General features: G+C 37.2%; 1 protein-coding gene and 1 long non-coding RNA gene across 2 annotated transcripts in view; one reads left to right on the forward strand and one right to left on the reverse strand.

Annotated features, from left to right (window-relative positions):
* Nucleotides 1-1,063: 1,063 nt before the first annotated feature.
* CERKL (ceramide kinase like) overlaps nucleotides 1,064-22,613 on the reverse strand; it is a 104,739-nt gene continuing 83,189 nt past the window's right edge. Inside the window, exons 5-13 of the mRNA XM_030324493.1 lie at nucleotides 17,473-17,615; nucleotides 12,257-12,331; nucleotides 11,100-11,277; nucleotides 10,962-11,021; nucleotides 10,089-10,114; nucleotides 9,885-9,993; nucleotides 7,135-7,231; nucleotides 1,860-2,035; nucleotides 1,064-1,228 (exon numbers count right to left, since the gene is read on the reverse strand). Coding sequence (XP_030180353.1) covers nucleotides 1,147-1,228; nucleotides 1,860-2,035; nucleotides 7,135-7,231; nucleotides 9,885-9,993; nucleotides 10,089-10,114; nucleotides 10,962-11,021; nucleotides 11,100-11,277; nucleotides 12,257-12,331; nucleotides 17,473-17,615 — 946 coding nt within the window. The 3' untranslated portion in view covers nucleotides 1,064-1,146. The remainder of the gene's footprint in view (nucleotides 1,229-1,859; nucleotides 2,036-7,134; nucleotides 7,232-9,884; nucleotides 9,994-10,088; nucleotides 10,115-10,961; nucleotides 11,022-11,099; nucleotides 11,278-12,256; nucleotides 12,332-17,472; nucleotides 17,616-22,613) is intronic.
* Nucleotides 1,227-8,511, forward strand: LOC115520272. The gene is made up of 2 exons (XR_003970743.1): nucleotides 1,227-4,344; nucleotides 7,165-8,511. It is a non-coding gene; the product is annotated as an uncharacterized LOC115520272 (long non-coding RNA).

The following is a 22,613-nucleotide window of genomic DNA, read 5'->3' on the forward strand; positions in this document are numbered from 1 at the left end:
CTTCACAAGCCCTCAGTATATAATTGCTGGCCCCAGAACAAGGTTGTGAAAGTGACTGGGTTTCACTCCTCGAATGCTGAGAGCAGGAAACCTCCTGAACTCACTGTCTACCGGTAGTAATTAAGCTTTAAAAAGTACCCTTTATATAAGCAGAAGATCTGTTTTTTCATTACTAAAAAACAAAGTAAGTCTTTCAGGAGAACCTCTGGGATCAGTGGTGGAGGATGATCCCTGAGGCAATTGAAATTGGCTCTTTTCTGAAATGATAGCATTTTCGGTATTACTGAGTACATTGAAACCAATGTGTTATAATTGTTGGATAACAGGACTTTCAGAAGCACAAAGAATGCATCTCCTAGACCGTGTGATATTTTGTGTAATTTAAAATTTGCTATAAACTTCATCTGTGTTACAAATTTTAAAACACTTTAAAGAAAATCAACAGTTTTCAACTTTCAGGAATAGTCACAAAATTGGTACCATAACAATTTCTTTCCTTTTTTGGCAAATAATGTAGATGTGGGAAAGATTTGAAATCTAGATTAGTACCTCATCAGGGCATCCTTACATAAACTCTAGTCCACGTGTACCAGGCTACAGGAGATTTCATGTCAGGACTGATGGACTCAAATCCTGAAAAGTTAAAACAATCATCCTGTAAAATCAGTAACTCCAAAGTAAAAGAATTTAGATGTTTTAAGTATATGAAATAGTTTCCATCCCAATGCTTTCCAAAACCCATAATTTTTTTTAAAATTTTTTTTTTTTCAACGTTTATTTATTTTTGGGACAGAGAGAGACAGAGCATGAACGGGGGAGGGGCAGAGAGAGAGGGAGACACAGAATCGGAAACAGGCTCCAGGCTCTGAGCCATCAGCCCAGAGCCCGACGCGGGGCTCGAACTCACGGACCGCGAGATCGTGACCTGGTTGAAGTCGGACGCTTAACCGACTGCGCCACCCAGGCGCCCCTCCAAAACCCATAATTTAAATGGTTATATTGCCTAATTTTTTTAAGCTCTAGAAGCTAATTTTTAGTAACAAAATAGCAAATTTCTTTAAAAAATAAGAATTTTGTTTCCTATTAGGATATGTTTAAAGAATGACCATATTCCCTCCCATTAAAATTCTATTTTGTACATTCCTTTTATAAACAATTACAGTTAACTTCAGAATCATTCATTTCTTCCATGCTTCCTCCATAAAGATTGATAAGTCTTGGGTGTAATCTGTAAAAAAAGATAGGTGTGATTATGTCATCAACCTATCATTGTTCACATATAGAGTATGGTACATGATACTCAATACAAATCTACCGATAGTTAAACATTGGAAGAGCTGCAATCTTGTAAAACTGGGGGGCCTGATAACTCAGCACCAGTGATTACTATAAAATCCAGGCATTGTGCCCATAGAAAGCTCACAGCTAGTGGTGTGCTCCTGCGTACTTTTTACCCATTGAGGCATAATGCTTACCAACAATGAGTTTGCATAGTCTTAAACTTGTGCCAGTTGTTCCTGTTACTTATACAGTATGTACAATTGTGTCTGCATGAAGTAAGTTGAATGCTTTGGAAAGACTGGAAATATCAAATGTAAACTGTAATCCTGCATTATCTGTATAGTTTAGGGAGAATGATAATTTTACAATGCCAATAGAGACTCATAAGTTGTGGTTGAGTCTATATGAAAATGCTTTGGGTGTATATAACAACTGAATAAGTGTAAAGTTATTTATTAAAATTGTACATCAGTCTTTTTATGCTTCCCTGACTTACTAATCTAAAAAAAAAGACTTCCATTGCACTCAGTTTTGTGTCTACTGGTGGACACTTAAGGCGGGGAAATAATTACACTTACTTAACATGGACCTCTGATGCGACTTCCACTAAATCACCATCTACATTCCAAGGGAAATTGTTTTCTGAAGCAGCTGCATGCCTCCCAGCATCCTCCTCTAGATTGGGTGTGCTATTAGTCCTCGGACGAACTTTAACCTCTTCAACAGTGTAAGTCTCAACAAACGGAAAATTGAACTAAATAAAACAAATGTAAATCATCATGGTACTTGCTTTATCCCTACACTGCTAATGAAAGTTCACCGTGCTCTCTCTTGCATGTAAATATCAACATGCATGACGACATTGTTATAGCATTGAAAGTCCAGACCAGGGATCCTCAATTTCTTTGGTAGATCTAGCTACTGGCAAACCTGTTTTATGACCAATAGTAGATGTGTATGCATTTGTATACAGTACCATACAATTTCCAATTAAAGACTGAGTTTTTAATACCTGTCGACACAGAAGATTTATATAATCCACTAACTTGTCAACTTGTATGGGTGAGGTCAAGCAAACTCTTAAGTTTCACACTTAGAATTTAATTAGGAAGAACCTCGGTCTAAGCTTATGAAGGAGAAAAGAGAAAGTCAATCTGATGTGAGTTTTGCAGGTGTTCTTCCTGCCTCATTTCCCACTTTAAAGATGCACACATGTTGCAAGACAGTTGTTTGCTTTCTGAGCACTCCACATGGTGCACAGTATCTTCAAATTTCCATTTTTCTTGTTTAAGGAAAGTTTAGTGGAAAAGTATTTATTCCCATAAATAATATAGCCAAATACCTTTTTAGTAGCAATGTACAATAATAGCTCATTTATTTCACTTTTTAGGCAAATGACATGGGGTTTACTCCTATTGTTTTTTTCCCCCTTCCACATATGAACCTCAGTGAGGTACAGAATTTTAAAAGTTGACAGAAAACTAACATTCTCCCCCACACCCTTATTTTACATATGTAGAAGTCCAGCATATTTTACAGTTTATACTGTATAATGCAGTGGATTACATAATGGTTTATACTGGGTTTACATGGTGGCATCGGCTGTTCTAATTGAGGTATAGAATTAGAGTGCCCCAAGTAGCTCTCTGTGAAACTGCTTGGCAGTCACTGCATTAGACTTCCCTTCATCTCAGATATAAAGCCATGGGGACCTCATTCCATGTTAATTTGTAAAAAAGAATGTGTTTTAAATGAGTCATTGATAACTGGCTGCTATGGGTTAAATTGTATTCCCAATACAAATACGTAGAAGTCCTAACTCTTGGTGCCTGTAAATGTCACCATATTTGGAAAGAGGGTCTTTGCAGATGTGATGGAGCTAAGATGAGGTCATCTGGTTGAGCCCTAATACAATATGACTGATGTCCTTTAAAGAGAAGAATGCCATGTGACAAAAGAGACTGCAGCAGACAACTGTAAGCCAAGAGATTTCAAGAAGTGATGGCCACCACCCGTAAGTCTATTATCTTAAATCCTCAGTTTTCATGTGCATACTTCGCAAAATGAAGCTCCATGCATCCCAGCAAATTCATTTCCTACGAAGCAACATTGGTAGATGGGACTTTAGGGAGCCATGAGCTTAATACCTCATGTGAGGGTATGTTTAAGATGTGAGGAAGAGAAGTGAACAGTTAAAACTGTGATACATACAAGTGCCATGATGGTGTAAGCATAGAGTTAAAGGACAGAAACAAGAGGCAAACAGGCCCAGGATGTTGGGTGAGCTTCCCATCTGAAGGAGTCTTAACACAGAAGAGTTAGCCTGAAGGAGGAGAAGGGAGGAAGATTTGGAGAGGAGACATTTGCTAAGTATGGAGATATGGCAATCATCACACAACTACAAAACATTGAGCATACTGTGATATTGTAATAGTGGTGTTCTGTCACTTAGTTTTACAGAAGATATAAATGCCTGTGTTTGATTTTTTTTTTTTTTTTTTTTTTAGAGACATAGATGGTATCATGGGCTGAATTGGGTCTCTCCCTCAAAGTTATAAGTTGATATCATAACTCCTTGTACCTTAGAATGTAACCACAGTTAGAGATAAGGTCTTTAAAGGCATGATTAAAAGGAGGTTTTTAGGGTAGGCCCTAATCCACCATGACTGGTGTCCTTAAAAGAAGAAATTGGGACATACAGACACTAAGGGATGTGCATGCATACAGGAAAGACCACATGAAGACATAGCCAGAAAGCAGACATCTCTAAGCCAAGGAGAGAGGCCTTGGGAGAAATCAGACCTGTCAACACCATCTTGGACTTCTTATCCTCAGAATTATAAAAAAATAGATTTCTGTTAAGGCACCCAAATCTATCGTATCTGTCATGGCAGCCCTAACACGAGTACAATGGCCAAAACATAGGAAATCTGGCGAGGATGGCCAGAGGTGAGGCAACATAACGGCCAGAATACAAGGGCCATGAATTCTATGCTGAGGAAATGAGATGTCATCTTGACAAGAATGAGCAAGGCATTGAAGAATTCAGCAGGAGAGAAACAGGTAAGTGTTTTAGAAAAGTCCCTGTAGAATTAAGTGTGGAACACAAGACCAGAGAAAAAGGAAGATCAGAAGGAGGTTGCTGTAAGAAGGGATTAAGGTTCAAATTAAGGTGAAAGAAATTTCAGAAACATCAGAGAGGAGAACGAACAGAATAATTGGTGGGCTGGTTGTACGGATTGAGAGAGGGAGAGGAACCCAGAGTAACTCCAGGATGGGTAGAGTTTCACACCATCGCCCTGTACAGGGAATCATAGAAGGAGCACCTTTAGGGGAAAGACAATAAGGTCAGCTGTGAACGTGCCGGACTCCAGATGAGTGGGTTTCACAACTTGAGCACACAGGAAAGCACAGTGGTCCTACGATCAGCAGAGAAAACAGAACCTCCAAAGTGTGCAAAGCTCGGACGGTGGTTCAAACAAGGGGGAGGACACACTCAGGACAAGGTATCACAAGAGAACGACAAGGCAGCACACAAGTCCTCAAGGAAGGACTAACATTTAAGGGTCTTAAACTCCCTACCAGAAACAATGGTCAAAGTGAATGGAGGAATGGAGGACAGAGGAAATGGAGGCCAGTGAGAGGACAGAGTTGAATTTTCGCAGAGATGGGGAAGGCAAAACTTGTCACCCCACGGACAGTGGTTTTCATTATGCTCTAGAACTGTTAATATATATGTAGATTCAGTTAACCTGGAAAAGATGGTTCAGAGACCTAGACTGTGGCTCTCCTGAGGCTGCAGTGCCATGTTGTCCTTTCTGGATAGCACAACTACTACGAATTAGTGAATTATATATAATCTTATATGTACGTGGTCTTTATAATGTTCCATGATTTATATAAACTTACATTTTTGAAAATGTCACCATGAAGGAAAGACACTAAGAGACTACAAATATACACACACATGTGTACATATGTGTATTTTTTAAACATCTCACATTAACATTGCTTAAAAGCAGTGACCTTGGGAATCGATCTACTTTCGTATATATACCATTACATCGAACATTTTTAGAATTTGTCAAAAAAATCACAGAGCAATAGCATGGACTTCATTTTAGTAAAGAGCTAAATCAATCAGAGTTAAGTCTAATGACCATGCTCCCTCCCTCACACACACACACACACACACACACACACACACACACACAGTTTTTCCATCAAAAACAAGACATGGCCAGTAAGTGGGAAAAGCAGGTTATAATATATCTTGCATAACATGATCTCACTTTAAAAAAAATTCTTTCCCTATATAGAATTCTATTCACTCTGTCATTGCCTTTATTTTTATAGTATTTATTACTTTAAAAATATGAAGAAAGCTATTTTCATGTTGAAAAAAGGATGTCTATGGAAACTACCTTAGAAATTTGCCCCTTAGGCAATTCCAAAAGAATTTATTTTCATAAATTATTTGTGCAGTAGGTGCCTCCCTAAAATAAATACAGAGCTTCTCAGGGTAAGTAACCTTCAGGTTAATACTCATTTAAGCACTCACATTTATTTAATAGAAAAAGATTAAGAAGTTTATACCAAGGTAATGACACCGATGATCTCTTGGAATATCCAATTTTGAGTATTTCTACTTTCTGACTTAGGAAAAATAATGAACGTACGGCCTTTAGATTAAGAAAAATAATATTTCAAACAATATGAGTCACATCCCCAAAGACATACATTCCTTTGACAATCACTGCCTTTCCTAAACACACACACACACGTGAAGTTACTACTTCAGCTCACAACCTACCTTACGTCTGGCTTTGTCTACGTTGGGACTATAATTTTTAGGATACAACTTCCTAAACATTTCATTCAGTTGGTTGCTCAGTAAACACTCATCTAATAATGTAGTGGGTAGTAGAGAACTGAAACTTCAGGGGAACTGCGTATGAAAGTTTAAAATTATAAAGGAGCAAAATGTGAGTCACCACGGCCACTTCTGCAAGCAAGATTCAGCTGCTAGTGGTTGACTCAGTGTCCTCTCCTCGTCTTCCTGTTTACTCTCTCCAGCTACATCCAGGTACACTTTTATGCCTTTAGGGAGTGAGACTGTAGGGTTTTACAAGCAGACCGATAAACTTCAAGACTCGTAATTTCAGAAATCACATATTTCGGGACCAGTTACCTAAAAACTGGGTCAAAATCTCTGCCAAAAGAATGTGGCTTATAATAGTTATTGCTTCTCTTTAAAACAAATCCCGTAAGTAGAAGTACATCTTCTCTCCCTCTACAACCACGCATCAGAGTTCTGAATAGAATAATGACTAGCTAAACATGGTGTGTTTTAAAAATAGGTTTGCCTATCTATTTCAATGAGCGAAGGTAGGCAGATCTGTAAATAAAAGGCAGGAAAATCTAAAGGTCATAACTTTAGAGAAAGTCTCCTGCCATAACATCAAGATTAAAATATCAGATTTCACTACTTTTCATTCTGAAGAACAGCTGAGTATATAATTTTAGCTTTAATTTACTTCACATTTCAATATAACACTACATTTTCTATTTTCTCTTTGCACGTGTGTGCACGCACACGCATGCATGTGTGCGTGCGCGTGCACACACACACAATATACGTAACTGCCAATTCCTAGCTCAAAAAGGGCAAGTCTATATTAATATGGTAGATACTTTTCAAAATTTGGAGGAAACACAAATTTGGAAAGAAAAAAGATTAATCTATTTAGAAAAAACGCCTTCTTAGGAAGCCGGATTTTATGTCAACTCTTGCAGCATATCTCTCCATGATTAATAGCTTTGCATATAAGTAGCAAAAATAATGTACCATACCTGATTCTTAACACTGGCATATCTTTTCAGGTGTTTTATAAATTCTGGCCGAGAAGTATTTCGTGCAATTATAAGAGCCATGCTTCCGTTATTTAATCTGAAATTAAATTTTTATACGGGAAACTGAGAAGTTTATTAAGTGATTGCAACCGAAATTACCGTGTATCATTCCTTCCAACAAACATCATGTTTACTAGAAGTTTTAGGTAAGATAGATTAATCATCATCACATTAAATTTACCTGAACTTCTTAAATCTTATCTCGCTGTATTATTTTTAAACAGCACAGACCTTCAAATTAATTCGATTAAACAATTGACTCCCTTCTGAGCAAGCTCTTATATTAAGGGCTTTTTAAAAAAATGAACCATCAGGCATCCTATTCATGTATCAAGACATCATTTAAAATCCAATGTATTTACTTAAGGATTCTAAACGTGAAATCACGTATGTTTTTAGAAGATGTAAAATAGTGAATAAATACAAATGGTATGACGATTGTTCTTTCTAAAAACCTAGTGTGATTTAAATATTTATTTATAGGCAGATCTAAGTGACATAGGAAAATAAAGTGGCCCTTGGATGGATGGGAGGGACGCATGCTACCACACATGTTCAGTTAAATGACTGAGCATTTTAATCTTGCATAACTGTTCAGTTTAATATAAGACACTGCAAATTTAGAGATGTGATTTAGTGCCAAAAAAGCCACTCACAATTGCACGTAGCTTTAGAAGGCAGTTTGCAGAAATATGTGCAAATGACTTCTAGCTTGATTTCAAGGCAAATATAAAGTTATTCCAAGAATAACAACAACATAAAAAAGAGCTCTTTAAGTCTTATGGAAGCTCAGGGTAGAACTTGTAAGGGACCCTGGAGATTATCCAGTCATTCACTCAGTTTATATAGAAGGAAGAGAGGACCCCAAGTTTAAGTCAACTGTTCAGAGGCACACAGATCTGAAAGCAAAATGATCACTGGTACCAGATCTCTTAATTGCCAGGGTCCAATGTTCATTTTACTCAACATCCCACCTCTTCCCACCTGCAAATAAATAGTATCAAAACACATTCAGAGTAATGTTTTGTGTGTTTATTTTTTAAAAATTGCTGAATTTTTACTCAGAAACATGAAAGCACTTCATGTCTACTTTCAATACTTATTAGTAATTGAAACACACCCTATATACTTGTCACTGTTCTAAATGGTTTTTTTTAACATATTATGCATTTATTCTCTGAACACTTAATACTGATTTCTATCAGCAATTTGCACTGATGCCTTTTGAATTAAATTATACTTTGCTGTGGAAAAAAAATAAAACTGAAAGTTGAATCTCCTGTGCAATGATCCTGAATCATTCAGAAGATTAATCTCTAAATACCTCTGGTCAGCTAAGACCTGGTTTAAAGGCCTTTGTACAAAATGGTGTGTTTAATTACAATCCACAAAGGAAACCTCTAACTAGTCACCCTCTAAAAAATTCATCAATACTGATTGAACCTGGAGAGAATCAGTGGTGGAATTCAGGCGAGCTGAAAAATGCATGGAGCAGCATTGAAGGAAGCATGAATTGACCCCCAGAGAGCAGACTACCTCTCATGAAGGTCCTTGAGCAAACATGACAGTCAGAGATGAAGGAGGGTTAGATAAGTATCGTCCCAAGTCCCGTAGAACGTTATTCCAATGTCAGCTAGCTGTTTTTCACTTTTAGTGAGGGAAACCACATTAGGGAGGCACACGGCTGCCTAGGATTTCTGAGGGTATAAGGAGGGAACAATTAAGCTCAATCACTATATCACATGAGCTTCAAAATACTCCTTTCAAGTTTCAGCACTGGAGATAATGAGGACACTGGCATCTAGATTATTAGTATCAAACTATACAGTTTTTCTTCTCCTCTAACTTTGGATGTTTCCCTGTTACCTTTGTATCAACCGCCAAGAAAAAAATTTTAAATCAGTCCCCTTTGCTAGCTGTTCATCATTCTGGTTAAATATTTTGCAGGGAAGATGAGACTAATCATTAAAATTATGTTTTAAATTGCCAAAGCACATAGTCATTCTTTTATTCCACTTCCAGAGAAAATCTAGATTTGACTATATTATACAACACTCATGATCCTTTCTTCTATGCTTTCTTTGGGAGTGGGAGAGAAACATTTTCAGAGCAGTAATGGACAGCTGCTTGAAAAGAATGTACAAGAGATGAAATATTTATATTTTCGTAGATAAAATCATATATAAAATGTCTCAAGAAAGTGTGGGCAATAGATTCACACTATCCACACTAAATATAAATAACTGAAATTCAGCTTCCTTTGACTATAAAGGTACCAAATATACCCACATACCTGCTTTTCATGCTGAGGATATTTATGTCTGTTCTAAAATTTGAAAGTAGAGATGTTCATAAGAAATACCAGGAATATAATGTTTTCAATGACCAGCACATGAACATCAGCAAAGTGGGCATAAAGTGACACAATAAAATCATGTTAATAAAACCCCAGAAATATTCTAGCCTCAGTAATATTAAGAAATCAGTGGTTGTCTAATATTTCCAGTTTAACAGTTGGTGTCAGCTTGCTCCAATAAGTCCCTTAGAATCTCTAGTGTTATACAATCCAAGAGAGACTACCCATTGATAATATGCTAGCCAGCCAAAAGTTAGCAAGGTATTCTAAAAGAAAAAAAAAAAAAACTAGTTTATAGAAAACTGTCAGTTATTCAATAAAAATGCTTACTAACCTGGTATTAGGTGCCAAGCCTCTAGGTGCCACTGAACACAGGCAAGGAATTGCCATAATGCTGACATTCAGGATCTGACCCTGGATCGTTTGCCACTGATCATTACTCACTAAAGGTAATGGAAGTGATTGGTTACTTTCCCTCACCAGAGCAACATGTCTATAGAGCCTCATTTAGTTCTCAAAGAGGTACATTTAGACTCACCAGATTTGGGAGATCCTTCCACCTTCCTAAAAGTAAGAAAACAAAACAAAGAAAACTACATCACACAAAAAATGACATCTATTAAATTGGGAAATTTCAAGAACCTAGTGTGTCAGATATTATCTTAGATTAGACACAGTAAGTAAAAACATATAAGTAATTCCATTACTGCATTACATGATGTTGGTTCATTTAAAGGTGGTATTATCAATAACAATGATTTTTCATTTCTTTCAAAAACCAGAACATTTCCTTTGTGTAGCTTTGAGTAAAGTTTGTGTTGCATACTAGACTGAAATTGTCATGAGGGCAGAAACTAGGGGTTTTACTTTTTTTTGTTGTTGTTGTTTATTGATGTATCCAAAGTGTCTGGCATACAGTAGGCATTCAATAAACAACCGCTGGATAAATGAATGAATCATTGCATGGATGGACGGAGTGAATAGTTGTTTCTGAAGACAAAAGCCAAATGACATGGCCTACTAGAATCTCACTACTCTATATTCTTTGCTAGTATTTTAGAAAAACAACCAAGGGGCGCCTGGGTGGCGCAGTCGGTTAAGCGTCCGACTTCAGCCAGGTCACGATCTCGCGGTCCGTGAGTTCGAGCCCCGCGTCGGGCTCTGGGCTGATGGCTCAGGGCCTGGAGCCTGTTTCCGATTCTGTGTCTCTCTCTCTCTCTCTGCCCCTCCCCCGTTCATGCTCTGTCTCTCTCTGTCCCAAAAATAAATAAACGTTGAAAAAAAAATTAAAAAAGAAAAAAAAAAAGAAAAACAACCGAAAATCACAAGTCTAATAAAGTATGCATATCAAACTATGTCATGATTTAAAGAAAGATATAGATGTTTACATTACTTTGAGCTCTTTACCTACCTTTCTTGTAAATCCTGAGAGCTGATAAATGGTAAAAATGATATTTCACAGTCTTCAGGCCTAAAATACAATAAAATTTGCTATTGACACTCATTGACTCTGAGATACAAAATTTTTGGTTTACGCAAAAAGACTTACTTAAGTTTTGCCAGTGCTTTAATTATAGCAAAATCCCTTCGTTGGTTGGGTGACATCCATCGATGTTTTTCTGCCAGAGCCAAAGTTCTTCCCCCAAAGCCAAACATGGCTGAGAACCCAAAGCGAAGAAATTTGCCAGTGGTGCTGAAGGTGCAGACATCGACAGGTTGTATGTGTCCTTGAATATTATGTTGGATATTCGTCAAGCAGGGAGTGCAGTAGGGCCAGTTGTCAAAATGGCAAGCATAGAAGAGCCGATTTATTTACTTATAGACAATCTCAAGTGACTTCATACAATAATAAATATCCTTTGTTTTCATCTCTTTCCCTGAAACTACTGAAATTGTCATTTGTAATGTTTTCAGGTACTAAGGAAGAAAGACAAAGTAGTAAATACGGCAGCATATTGTTATTTCATATAAAACAGGGTTGTGGTGGGGGGCACCTGGGTGGCTCAGTCAGTTAAGTGTCCGACTTTGACTCAGGTCATGATCTCATGGTTCGTGAATTCAAGCCCTGCGTTGGGCTCTGTGTGCACAACTCAGAGCCTGGAGCCTGCTTCTGATTCTGTCTGTCTCTCTCTCTCTCTGCCCCTTCCCGCTCGCGCTCTGTCTCGCTCAAAAATAAACATTAAAAAAATTGTTTTTAATTATCAAACAGGGCTAAGAAAGTAAAATTGAAGTACGTGTGCAAAGTAAACTTAGATTTAACACTAGTTTTACATTGTATTTATCTGAGTTTATAGGCTTTTCATCAATTGGGAGGATAAATATTCTAGTGGATGTGCAATGAATTTTTCTTCTTATGTTTTTCTTTTAATAACAATAATCTCAGCCCTAGAGTCTTGGTATAGTCAAACAACAATATCTGATATACTTAAATAGTATACACGGATTTTCTTGATTATAAAATTGTGACCTTGCGTAAACTTCATTTACTGTTCTTTACAGGACCTGTACTCTAAAAAGGGAGGCAGCCCAAATAGTGAAGCTTTGTCTAATTGACCTTTGGTTTTTAGTAAAACACGTCTCTGCATTGAGAGACAAAGACCCTGTCCTTCCTTAGATAAGTTTGACAGAAATAGCCATAAATAAATATAAAAACTTCCCTATGAAAAGCTTCCTTACAAACATGAACTTCTTTGAAAGAATTCTTACCCATTATAATGTGCAAAGTTGCAGTTACCACATGAGGGATTCCATGAAGAGAATGTGCCAGTACGTTGGTAGAGCCTGCCAAATCAGTTTTAAAACACGTAAAACAATGTAGCGTATGTTTTAAGTTATCCAGTTGCTCCTACTTTACACAGGTATCCCTATGCAATGTGCAAATAAAAAAGTAATAGAAGTTTATAAATTTTCACTCATAGCTTAAATTCACATCAGATGTTGGCTGTATTGTTCAACCTTTAAACCACTTAAAATTAGAAAACGGTTTATAGTATCTACTTGCTCACAGCTTTTGCCATCATTAATGTCCATTTTCTACCAAAACACACTAGCTATCAAAGTCTACTCCATCCAATTTCAATGAGTGGGTTTCTAATTTCTATACCTAAATGAGTACCAACAGCATAAGGTTGTCTCTGGAAAGCAGAGACAAATGAATAAATATATAAATAAAAATCCAAATAGTAATGAAGAAAAAAAATATAAAATCACTGTAAAGCACAAAAGACCTGTTTTAAATACTGTTAATGAATCTTAGAGGTAAGCTTTCATCCGAGGGGATTCTCCTGTTATCTGACAAATGGTATCCTAGATGAAGAAAACATTTAATTCCATGGCATTTGCCATGCTATAAAAGTCTATTTTGAGACATTACAGATTTCTTATTTCCGTAACCATTAGGATAATTTATGATCCACATGAATTTCTGCCACCAGCCTACAGAAGAAAAGAACTCTCTCAAGTCAGACTTTTTTTTTTTTATGTTTATTTATTGATTTTGAAAGAGAGAACACAGGGGAAGGGCAGAGAGAGAGAATCCCAAGCAGGCTCCATGCTGTCAGCACGAGCCCGACACAGGACTCCATCTCAGGAACCATGAGATCATGACCTGGGTCAGATGCTTAACTGAGTCACCCAGGCACTGCTCAAGTCAGACTTCTATAACATTTATGTTTCTCTGAGATCTTGGATAAAAGCCTTCCTCTGAAGGGGAAAATACCAGTTAGCTCCTGCTGTTCCCAGGAGATTAAGAGGGTTTAAAATTAAGAAGCTACACGTTTTCTTGAATTACAGAACGTAAGAAAGAAATCAGTAACAGCCGAGAACTTCGAAAGCGTGGATGTGGAGTGTACTACAGCTATCAAGGCAAAGGCCAGCTCCCTGGATTTGTTAATCAGGAACATTTCTGTGTGGTCATATGTGATCTATTCAATTTGTATCACTTGAACTAATGTGTGCTAGTGTTTTTCAGCTGACAAAGCTGAGGCAGCTCAAATGTTACCAATGAAGACTGTCATTAAAATAATCATAAGGGGCTCATCTAATATTAATGATTTCCAGACCTCTAGCAATACCAATTCAAAGAAAAGTCCACCTCAACCAATTAGTAAACCTGTTCCAAGTGGTTCATCAAAGAGCAAATTACGCTCTGACCTTTGTTACTCAGAATATGGCCCACAGTCCAGCAGGATACGATAATACCTTGGTGCTTATTAAAATGTTGACTCTCAGGTCCCCCTCCAGACCTACCGAGTCAGAGTCTGCATTTTAAAGCACTCTTTTAGAATGCGTTGTCCAGGGATCAGCAACATCAACCTTATCTGGGAGCTTGTTTAAAAGGCAAATTTCTGGGTCCCACCTCCAGCCACCGGATTCTGAATGTCTGGAAGCAAGGTGAGGCCAGGATGTCCATGCTTTAGCAAGATTTCAAGGTGATTCATATGCACCCTAAGGTTTAAGAACAAGTGGTCCAGAAACCTGCTACTCAGTGGATCTTTACCCAGGAGTCAATTACAGGAGCCTTTCCAATTATCCTTTGACCATCTACAGCCTGCCCTTTGGCCATCTAATTGCTAATTAATCTGGAATGGGTGGGAGGGAAGAGAGGAAACAATCTATTTTGCTTCCCAATCAGATTTATGGTAAAGGTTTTGGAGGAGGCCACATAATTAGAGTGAAATATTTAGGATTATCAATGGATTACAGTACTCCATGAAACACATTTCCTCCATTACCATGGTTAATTAGGAATAGACCATAAAAGCATTCCTCTAGAAAGGCTATTAAAAAACATAATGTAATGTTGTCATGTGCAATAGAGAATGATACATATCATGACTCAAGAAAATAAAGACCATTTATTCCCTGGGAGTTTGAAGTATGCTAACCATGCCCAAGCACAAATCCTTCTAGACCGTTAAGAATCTTTTTTTTTTTTTTTTTAGGTCTTAGGCTTTGCACCTTTTACAACTTTTACTTCATTCCATAGAATTTGGCAGACAGGCATGACCACACGGCAGGAAATGCTTTTAGTCATCTTCTACCCTGATTAGCCTGCACCTTAGTCCTTAAGAACGGTTTCTTACATTCTGAATTAAAAAGGAAAGTGCATGAGGAAAGTGGATATAAAGTTGTAATACTATAGACTGCTCTATATTTTTGTTTGGATAATCTACAAGATAGAGTGCAGTTTCTAGAAACAAAATGTGATCTATCTGAAAAGATGTCTCCATGCCAAAAGAACACGCTGCTCACATAAATAACAACTATGTAATTTTAGAATCCTCACCAAAGTTATAAATGCTCTACCTCAAGGTAAACATTTTAATTAGCCTGGAAAGTTACTTTTCTTAACAGCCAGCAGCTACTTTGCTCACCACCACCTCCCCAGACCTGCTAAAAGGTGCCAAGCGCAAAGAAGGTAAGGACAGAAGTAGCAGTTCATGTAAAGCATGAATGATGGAAGTACCAGGCAGCAACTATGGAGGCAAAAAGAAAAAAGGAAAAAAATTGTCCTTGGAAGTGCAAGCACTTCTGCAGAACAATTAACTTAATTAACCAGACACCATGAATATTCATAAGGCCGTTAATGTCTCCCACATCCAAACAGATAAATGTGATGTAATGACTTCCTAGTCAAGCATATCTAAAATTCTCATGAAAACTGCACCTACATTTTGGTTCTTTGCCTGAAATATCATAGAAATTAACAGTCCCTTGGCAATATTTTATTCTCCTCAAATTAATTGGAAAGCATGAATTTATTTATGTGAACGCCATACGAATATATGGTTCGCAGCCCTCAGTATGTGGATTGAGGCTTGTTTTACAACAACTGGATTGCTTTTTTATTTTTATGTCCTCTCTGGCTTTTTCCTCTGTCCTCCCCCACCCCTTTAATCTGAATCTCTCTGTATAGTTCCTTAGCACCGGTTCCCATGGCAACAAACACCATTGCTAATGGCCAGCAGTTCAAATACAGGCTTCCCCACATCTGATCCATGTGAGTCTGACCATAATTCAGCGGCTTAGTCTGTTGGCTCAGTGGAGTAATTTACTAAACACTCTCCCTCTGGGCATCTCTCTCCAGGAGGCAAATGGCTTCAAAGGCAGACAATCTTCTGCATGCAGCTTGGAAACTTCCTGCCTAGCTCTTGTTCCCATTCTCTGTCAAGAGCAGCCTGATGGGGGCGTTGAGTCCTCCTAGGAGTACATCCTGCACAGGACTTTCCCTCCTATTAGATGGAATCCGTACGCTGGAATTCTGAACGATCCCAATTTTGGCAACAGGCTATATTTTCTAAACAAAATGCATTCAAGTGGCATATTAAAAAGATAAGCATAACCACCAGTTTTTCTAGCTAACTATTCACTTTCTGTCAAATGCCTACCTGTGAGGATACCCATCTTTTCACTTCTGAATTCACAGCAGTAATAAGTGACCTCAGGAGTGTAAGCACCAGTGAAGAGGAAATGACCTAAGCACATCCACTTTGCATGGAGGGAAATGTTGAAAAGCTCCACCATTACAGACAGAGCTACTAAAATGACACGAAAAGGTCAAAGTGCACCGCTCCACTTTGCCAGCATTTTTTTTTCTCGAATTGAGGTTATTTTGTTCCCTTCTGCTTCAAGACCATCAAAGGTTTTTCTCTACCTGCTTTACAATTATCAGGATATATCTAAATATGCCTCTCCTTTTTAAAGCCTTGGTTTTTTGAAAGACTTCACAGTCTAAAAGAGCATTTGTATACCTTTTGTTCTTTGTCACTTAATACTAAATATACTGCAATCCATCCTCAATGAATGTGGTTATCAAATGGATAGAATACTGAATTTTTTTAACCATGTGCATTATTTCCTTTTTTCATAGGAAACAATAATTGTTTCTGCTTTTCTTGTTGAGCTAAGAATGTGTGAGGATTTCAAAATGAAATCATTACTTTCCATCACTATTGTTTGTTTAAATAATTTGGGAGGAGTGGCTGATATAATGTAATCAACTTGTGAAAGACATTTTCCTCTTTCCTAGATGCCAGTGTTGCTTCAGTGTTTCTCCCAGGCTTGGACCTCCACTGTCCCTCCCTGCCCCTCATCACCAACCCCCCTTCCCAGGCTAGCAGCAGACTGTTCCCTGGCTCTAAATCTTCCATTGTTCCCTACTGTTTATCAAATACAATTCAGACCCCTCCCTGTGGCATCCAGGAGCCACCATGGTTTAGGTTTATTTTGATCCCATCATCACCCGACAAATGGCCTCTTTTCTATTTCTCAATGTTCCTGGATTTTGGCATTATTTTTGCAACAAAGAAAGTAACTCAACCTCATCTTCTCAGTCCAGATTCCTACCCATTTTTACACCTAATTCGAGTGGTAATTAGGTCTTCTTTACATTCATTCACTTAATAAACTTCACTGAGCCTTCATCGTGTCATGTTCTATTCTATTCTATTCTAGCTGCTGCAGCCCAGCCGTTAGAATAAATTTTTTGGCATTCGCAACTCAAGGTTATGTTTATACTTTGATTATGGGAGTTACTACATTTTACATTGTAAACAGCTTGACCTGTTTTGAAATTTCATATCTGCTACTGTGTAATCATTAGACCTTTATATTGGAAGGTAGAATAATCATCATCCCACTTACTGACTGCTTACCTATGTATCAAACCCTCCACATATACTCCAATAACCTTGTCATTAAGTGAATATATGTGTATCTCTGTTTTACAGATTAGAACAAGGAGGTTCAAACAAATGAAATAACTTGTCCAAAGTCCCAGATTTGCTAGTGGAGATTCCAAACACGGGTCTTTCTGATTCAGAGTGCATTTAACTCTGTGCTACACTGTCTAGATTAGGAAGTAAGACAGAGAAAGATAGGAAGACAGGTTCCATTTAGCAAAGCCATGGCCACTCCCTCACCTGCTGGTATTAAGCCCAGAGGGAGCTCTGCACGGACAGGGGTGAGGATGCGGTCCGTTTCTTTCCCAGCATTCTTCTGGGCTCTAAGAAGCAAAGCATGGGCGATTTCACTGGCCGATCCATCTCCACCAACACAGACAACACTAGAAAACAAGACACTGAGAATGCAGCAGCTTTAAAACAATTGGTAATAATTCATGAAATCTCAACTTCAAAATGGTAATCTTGCATGTTCGCGTGCACGATCACACATTCATACCTTCAAACATTTTAGTAAGGGTCAACGAATAAGAAGCTTCCTGCACTGCATAAAGTTTACTTCACAAATACAATACTTACACGATATCCCATAGACAAAATATTTTAAGTGAGTTAAGAGACATTAAAACATTTCAACACGTTAATTCACACTGAACCTGCATTTACTCTGTTAATATCCAAAAGTATATTATTCTCATTTTGTTTATGTTAATAGTCATGTGCAATTCACTTAACTGCTAATTTTTTTCAACATAGCTCCAAAAAGACAGGCAGCTATAAGAATCACGTAAAAAGCTTTTACCATCAGTATGTAAATATAGTAATTGCAAACGTGAACTGTTTTTTATCTCCTGGACATTCCTCCTATATGACACTTTTAAAATTACTGTCACTACCATTTTGACTATAGACAGTACTGCTAATATTTTTTTTTAAGATCTCATGGTAAGTACAGCATAGGAGAGGTGGTGGTGGGAATCTCTGAAAGTAATACATAAGACTTCAGAAAGTTGTTTCATAATCATTTGTATTTAAAAGATGCAAAATAGTCTTAAGTAGCAAAATCATATTACTTTACACAAAAGGAGGAAGAGTTTGTGTTATTGAAAGCAGGTGTTATAATTCAAGCCTATAAGGGTCCAGCAAAAATGGAAGAGTACACTGAGTCTCAGTGGGGGGACAGATTCTCAGCTCCAGCCCACTCACATCATCTGGGAGAAAAGCCTAGAGGACCACATCCTCTGATTTTTCTAGAGAAACCACAGATTCTGATTTGCGGGTGAGTCTCCTAATTTTTCAATATTATCAACCAGTATTCAACACATTTAAAACCCCTATGTGCCAAACAAAACAGCCCATGGACCATGATCAGCAGGTTTTAAATGGTTCCCTAAATTTAGGAAGCTCTGGAATCCAGAGGGTCCATGGAGTCCCTCCACCTTGCTCTCAGCATTCCAGCCCCTGCACAGAGCTGAGGTTCAGCCAGTGGCTGCACACAGCCTGCCTGGGAGATCCAGATCCACCATAGTTATAAGAGACTCCAGCACATGGGATATCACCCAGATCACCTTTGGCTAGGGGTATTATTTTATGTCTGAAATAATCCTAGGGGTTCACAATGTGGCCAGTGATTCAGAAAAAAAGTGATAGTATCTACTGAGGGTCAACTTTATGTCAGATAATGTGTTGATTCTTTTCTATCAAATCCTCAGAATTCTATAAAGTAGGCATTTGCCTCATCTTTATAAATGGGGAAGCCAAGGTTTGCTGTGAACCTTAATCAGTGTGATTTCAAAGATCTCTGTGTCTCAGAGAAACATTCTAGAAACGTAATTATAACTATCAGATTCATGCCTTTTCTACCTGCTGAGGTATGTGTGATCTAAAAGGATCACCTAAAATAACCCAACAAAGCATCTAATTTAGCATAGAAGAAGTTGGCTTTTCCATTTAATATAGCAACATCTGACCCCTGGGATCCTGCATGTGGTTATAGCATCTTGCACATCACACGTTAACTCATTGCTAGAATTAATAGAGATGCCTCCTCTGTGAACATACTCTGCTACAAAAGCCTTTGAAATTTTTTCATAACACATTCTATGTTAAATATTTTGAAACTATAACAAATGATCATTGCAACAATAAAGTAACATTTAGTGAATAGTTACTATGTACTGGCACTGTTCTCAGCACCCTCCATGTATGAACTCATTTAATTTGAACAATAACTATATGCAATAGATGCTTTTACCTTCAATTTCAAATTAGGGAACTAGCACGTAGTAAGATTAAGTAACTTTTCCAAGGTCATTACACAGTAAGTGACAGAAGGGGGAATTGAAACAGAGGCAATTCAACCTTACAGACTGCACTACTAGTATTCAATGGATTATAATCCTTTCCTATAGGTGAAACCTAATGAAAATCACCTTACGAGAGAGGTTTACTATTTTGAAAATCAGTTTGCCAGTAGAATCAATGTGGAACTAAATTTGTTAGGAAAAAAACATATTTATGTTGACAACTACTGTATCATTAGGATCAGCTCCAGGTACAGGTACTCAACCTAAGGGATATACTTAATGCGAACCTATCACAAGAGTCTGGACATAACAAGAAAAGGCAAAAACAAAACAAAACAAAATGCCAAAAAACAAAACAAAAACAAAACAAAACAAACAAAAACACCCACAACTTTTTATAACAAGTTGACCACACTTATGTTATCCTAAAATATACACCTTAAAGTAACTAATCTTTCACATGGGGTACATCTTATGTTTTCAGAATAAGTAAACTCCTTCTTGCCATGCCCCCAAATACAATGATTCTGCCTAGAAAAGTGCCACTGGGGCTGATACCTTACTTTTCTGTATAAGAAGTGACACATTTTTTTAAATGGGTGTTTATTTGTTTATAAACCAGTATCATCCTTGAAATGTTCAATATATTATTAGGTTTTGATTTAAACTTTCTCTTCTTTGAAAAGAGGTACTTTTTAAAAAATACCTTACTTAGGAAGACAGGTATCATGGACAATATGATAAAATGTCAATGTCTAAATCATTAAGGGTCTAGTTAATGGTGAAATTAACAAAAGGAGAAAAAAAACTGTTACTTAACAAATTCAAATAAAATACTGAAGCAAAACAGGAAAATATTGATATTTTTACAACTGCATAAGAGCTATAGATTAGCTTAACCATATCGATGCTTGTAAATTCAATTGTTACTGCTTCAAGTTTGTGCAGCTGACTTTACTCTTTCCTCTGCCTTTACAAAACTTTCTATTCATGCATAGTAAAAATAGGGGGCAAGTAAAAACTGACACTCCTACAAGGTTTAGCAATGGATCTTAGAGTGTTTGCTAGAACACACTAGAGCTGCACAACAGCGGTCTTGAGTACTGAGAGATGCATTCCTGTTGGCTCTTATCTCATATTGTGTCTTCATACAAAATACGTAACTCATTAAAAACTCCAAAATTTTAGCAAGTGACATTTCTTAAACAGTATTTGCCACCATTTTGCTTTATTAAATAACATGCACAGAATCATTCTTGGATCTTAAACTCTCCAGTCTGTGTCTAAAATACCTTTAGGTGATATCCTAATCAGGCAGAAATGCTTCAGGCTCAAGTTCTTGAAGGAATGTGAGCCCCTCTTCTTTGAAAGATCATAGAATCTTGCAGGTACCTTATCCCCAACCTTGAATCTTTTGTACCTATTTCTCAAAAAGTACTCCAATAACCTCTCTCTGATCAAGTTCAGAAATAGGGAACCCATAAATAAAGCGCATTCCATTTTCAAATACTTGTGAGAGAATTGTTCTTTCTTTTCAATTGAAGCATATTTGACATGTAACATTTTATTAGTGTCAGGTATATAACATAATGACTAATGCATTGCATTGCATAATGCATTGCCAAGTGATCTTTACAAGAAGATCAGCATACAATGTTACCCCTCCACAAATTATTTTCTTGTGATGAGAACCTTCAGGATCTCTTAATAACTTTCAAACAGGCAAAACACTATTATTGACTACAGTTGTCATGCTCTACGTTACACTTCCCTGACTTATTTATAGCTAGGAGTCTGTGCCTCTTGACCTTCTTTACCTATGTCACCCACCCCAATTCTCCCATCTGCACCCACCAATCTGTTCTCTTATCTTGCCATTTATGACAACATGGAAGGACCTAGAGGGTATTATGCTAAGTGAAATAAGTTAAAGAAAGATAAACACAATACATATGATTTCACTTACATATGGAATCTAAGTAACAAAATAAAATTCATACATGTGAAGAATTTTCCTTTTAAGCTGTCTAAAGAAACTGTTTCCATTGTTTTCCATATATACCTATTTACTTCTAAGTGGAGTGACTTAAAATTAGCATTTTATTAAGTTTTTCCAGCTCCCAGTGGGAAAAACTGGGCCCATGAAAATGAGATATTTAAAGAATCTTACAAAATAGATGATTTTCAATAGACATTTTAAATTATTAGAAGTCCTAAATAAATCAGCATGCTGTACAATTCAGAAACTGTCAAATCACTGGAACTTATATCATAGAATGGTTAGGTCAAACTCTGTGGTTAAAAAAATGTGGATAAAACAGGGTGCCTGGGTGGCTCAGTTATGTGTCCAACTTCAGCTCAGGTCATGATGTCATGGTTTGTGGGTTCGAGCCCCACGTTGGGCTCTGTGCTGACAACTCAGAGCCTGAAGCCTGCTTCAGATTCTGTATCTCCCTCTCTCTCTGCTCCTTCTCTCCTTGCGCTCTTTCTCTTTCTCTCTCTCAAAAATAAATAAATATTGAAAAGTTAAAAAAAAAAAACGTGGATAATAACTAAAAGATCTGTGTGCCTTTTAGGGCCATACTGCTAAATAACAATACCTGCCATGTGAAATAAACAAAAATTTAAGTATTTTCAATTAAAGAAAACAGCATTACTATACTACCCTTAAGCAATAGTCTTTCATCATTCTGAAAAATTTCTCTTGATCCTTACCTAGTATAATTACCAGCAGAACTTATTTATGCACACCACATTTAGTGGAACACTTCAAAATGCTGATGGGCAGGACCAGGTCTAATATCTACAATATCTGTTATCCTTATTATTTATATAATCATATTTTGAAAAAAGGACTTACTTGCAATACAGCCACACTCATATACTCACAAGTTGTGTGACTATGCAGCATATTAAGGTGGTAGCTCATGGGCATGATTCCTCCAGTTACTTTTCTTAAATTGTATACTTGCAAGATAATTTCCCAAATGTAGCCTGTTAATCAGTCTGTCTGGCTATAAGTATAAAGCTCTTAAGTAGTCTCCTACCTTATACTCTTCATCCTCAATATTTATA

Source organism: Lynx canadensis, chromosome C1 (assembly GCF_007474595.2).
Source record: "Lynx canadensis isolate LIC74 chromosome C1, mLynCan4.pri.v2, whole genome shotgun sequence".
NCBI lineage: Eukaryota > Metazoa > Chordata > Mammalia > Carnivora > Felidae > Lynx > Lynx canadensis.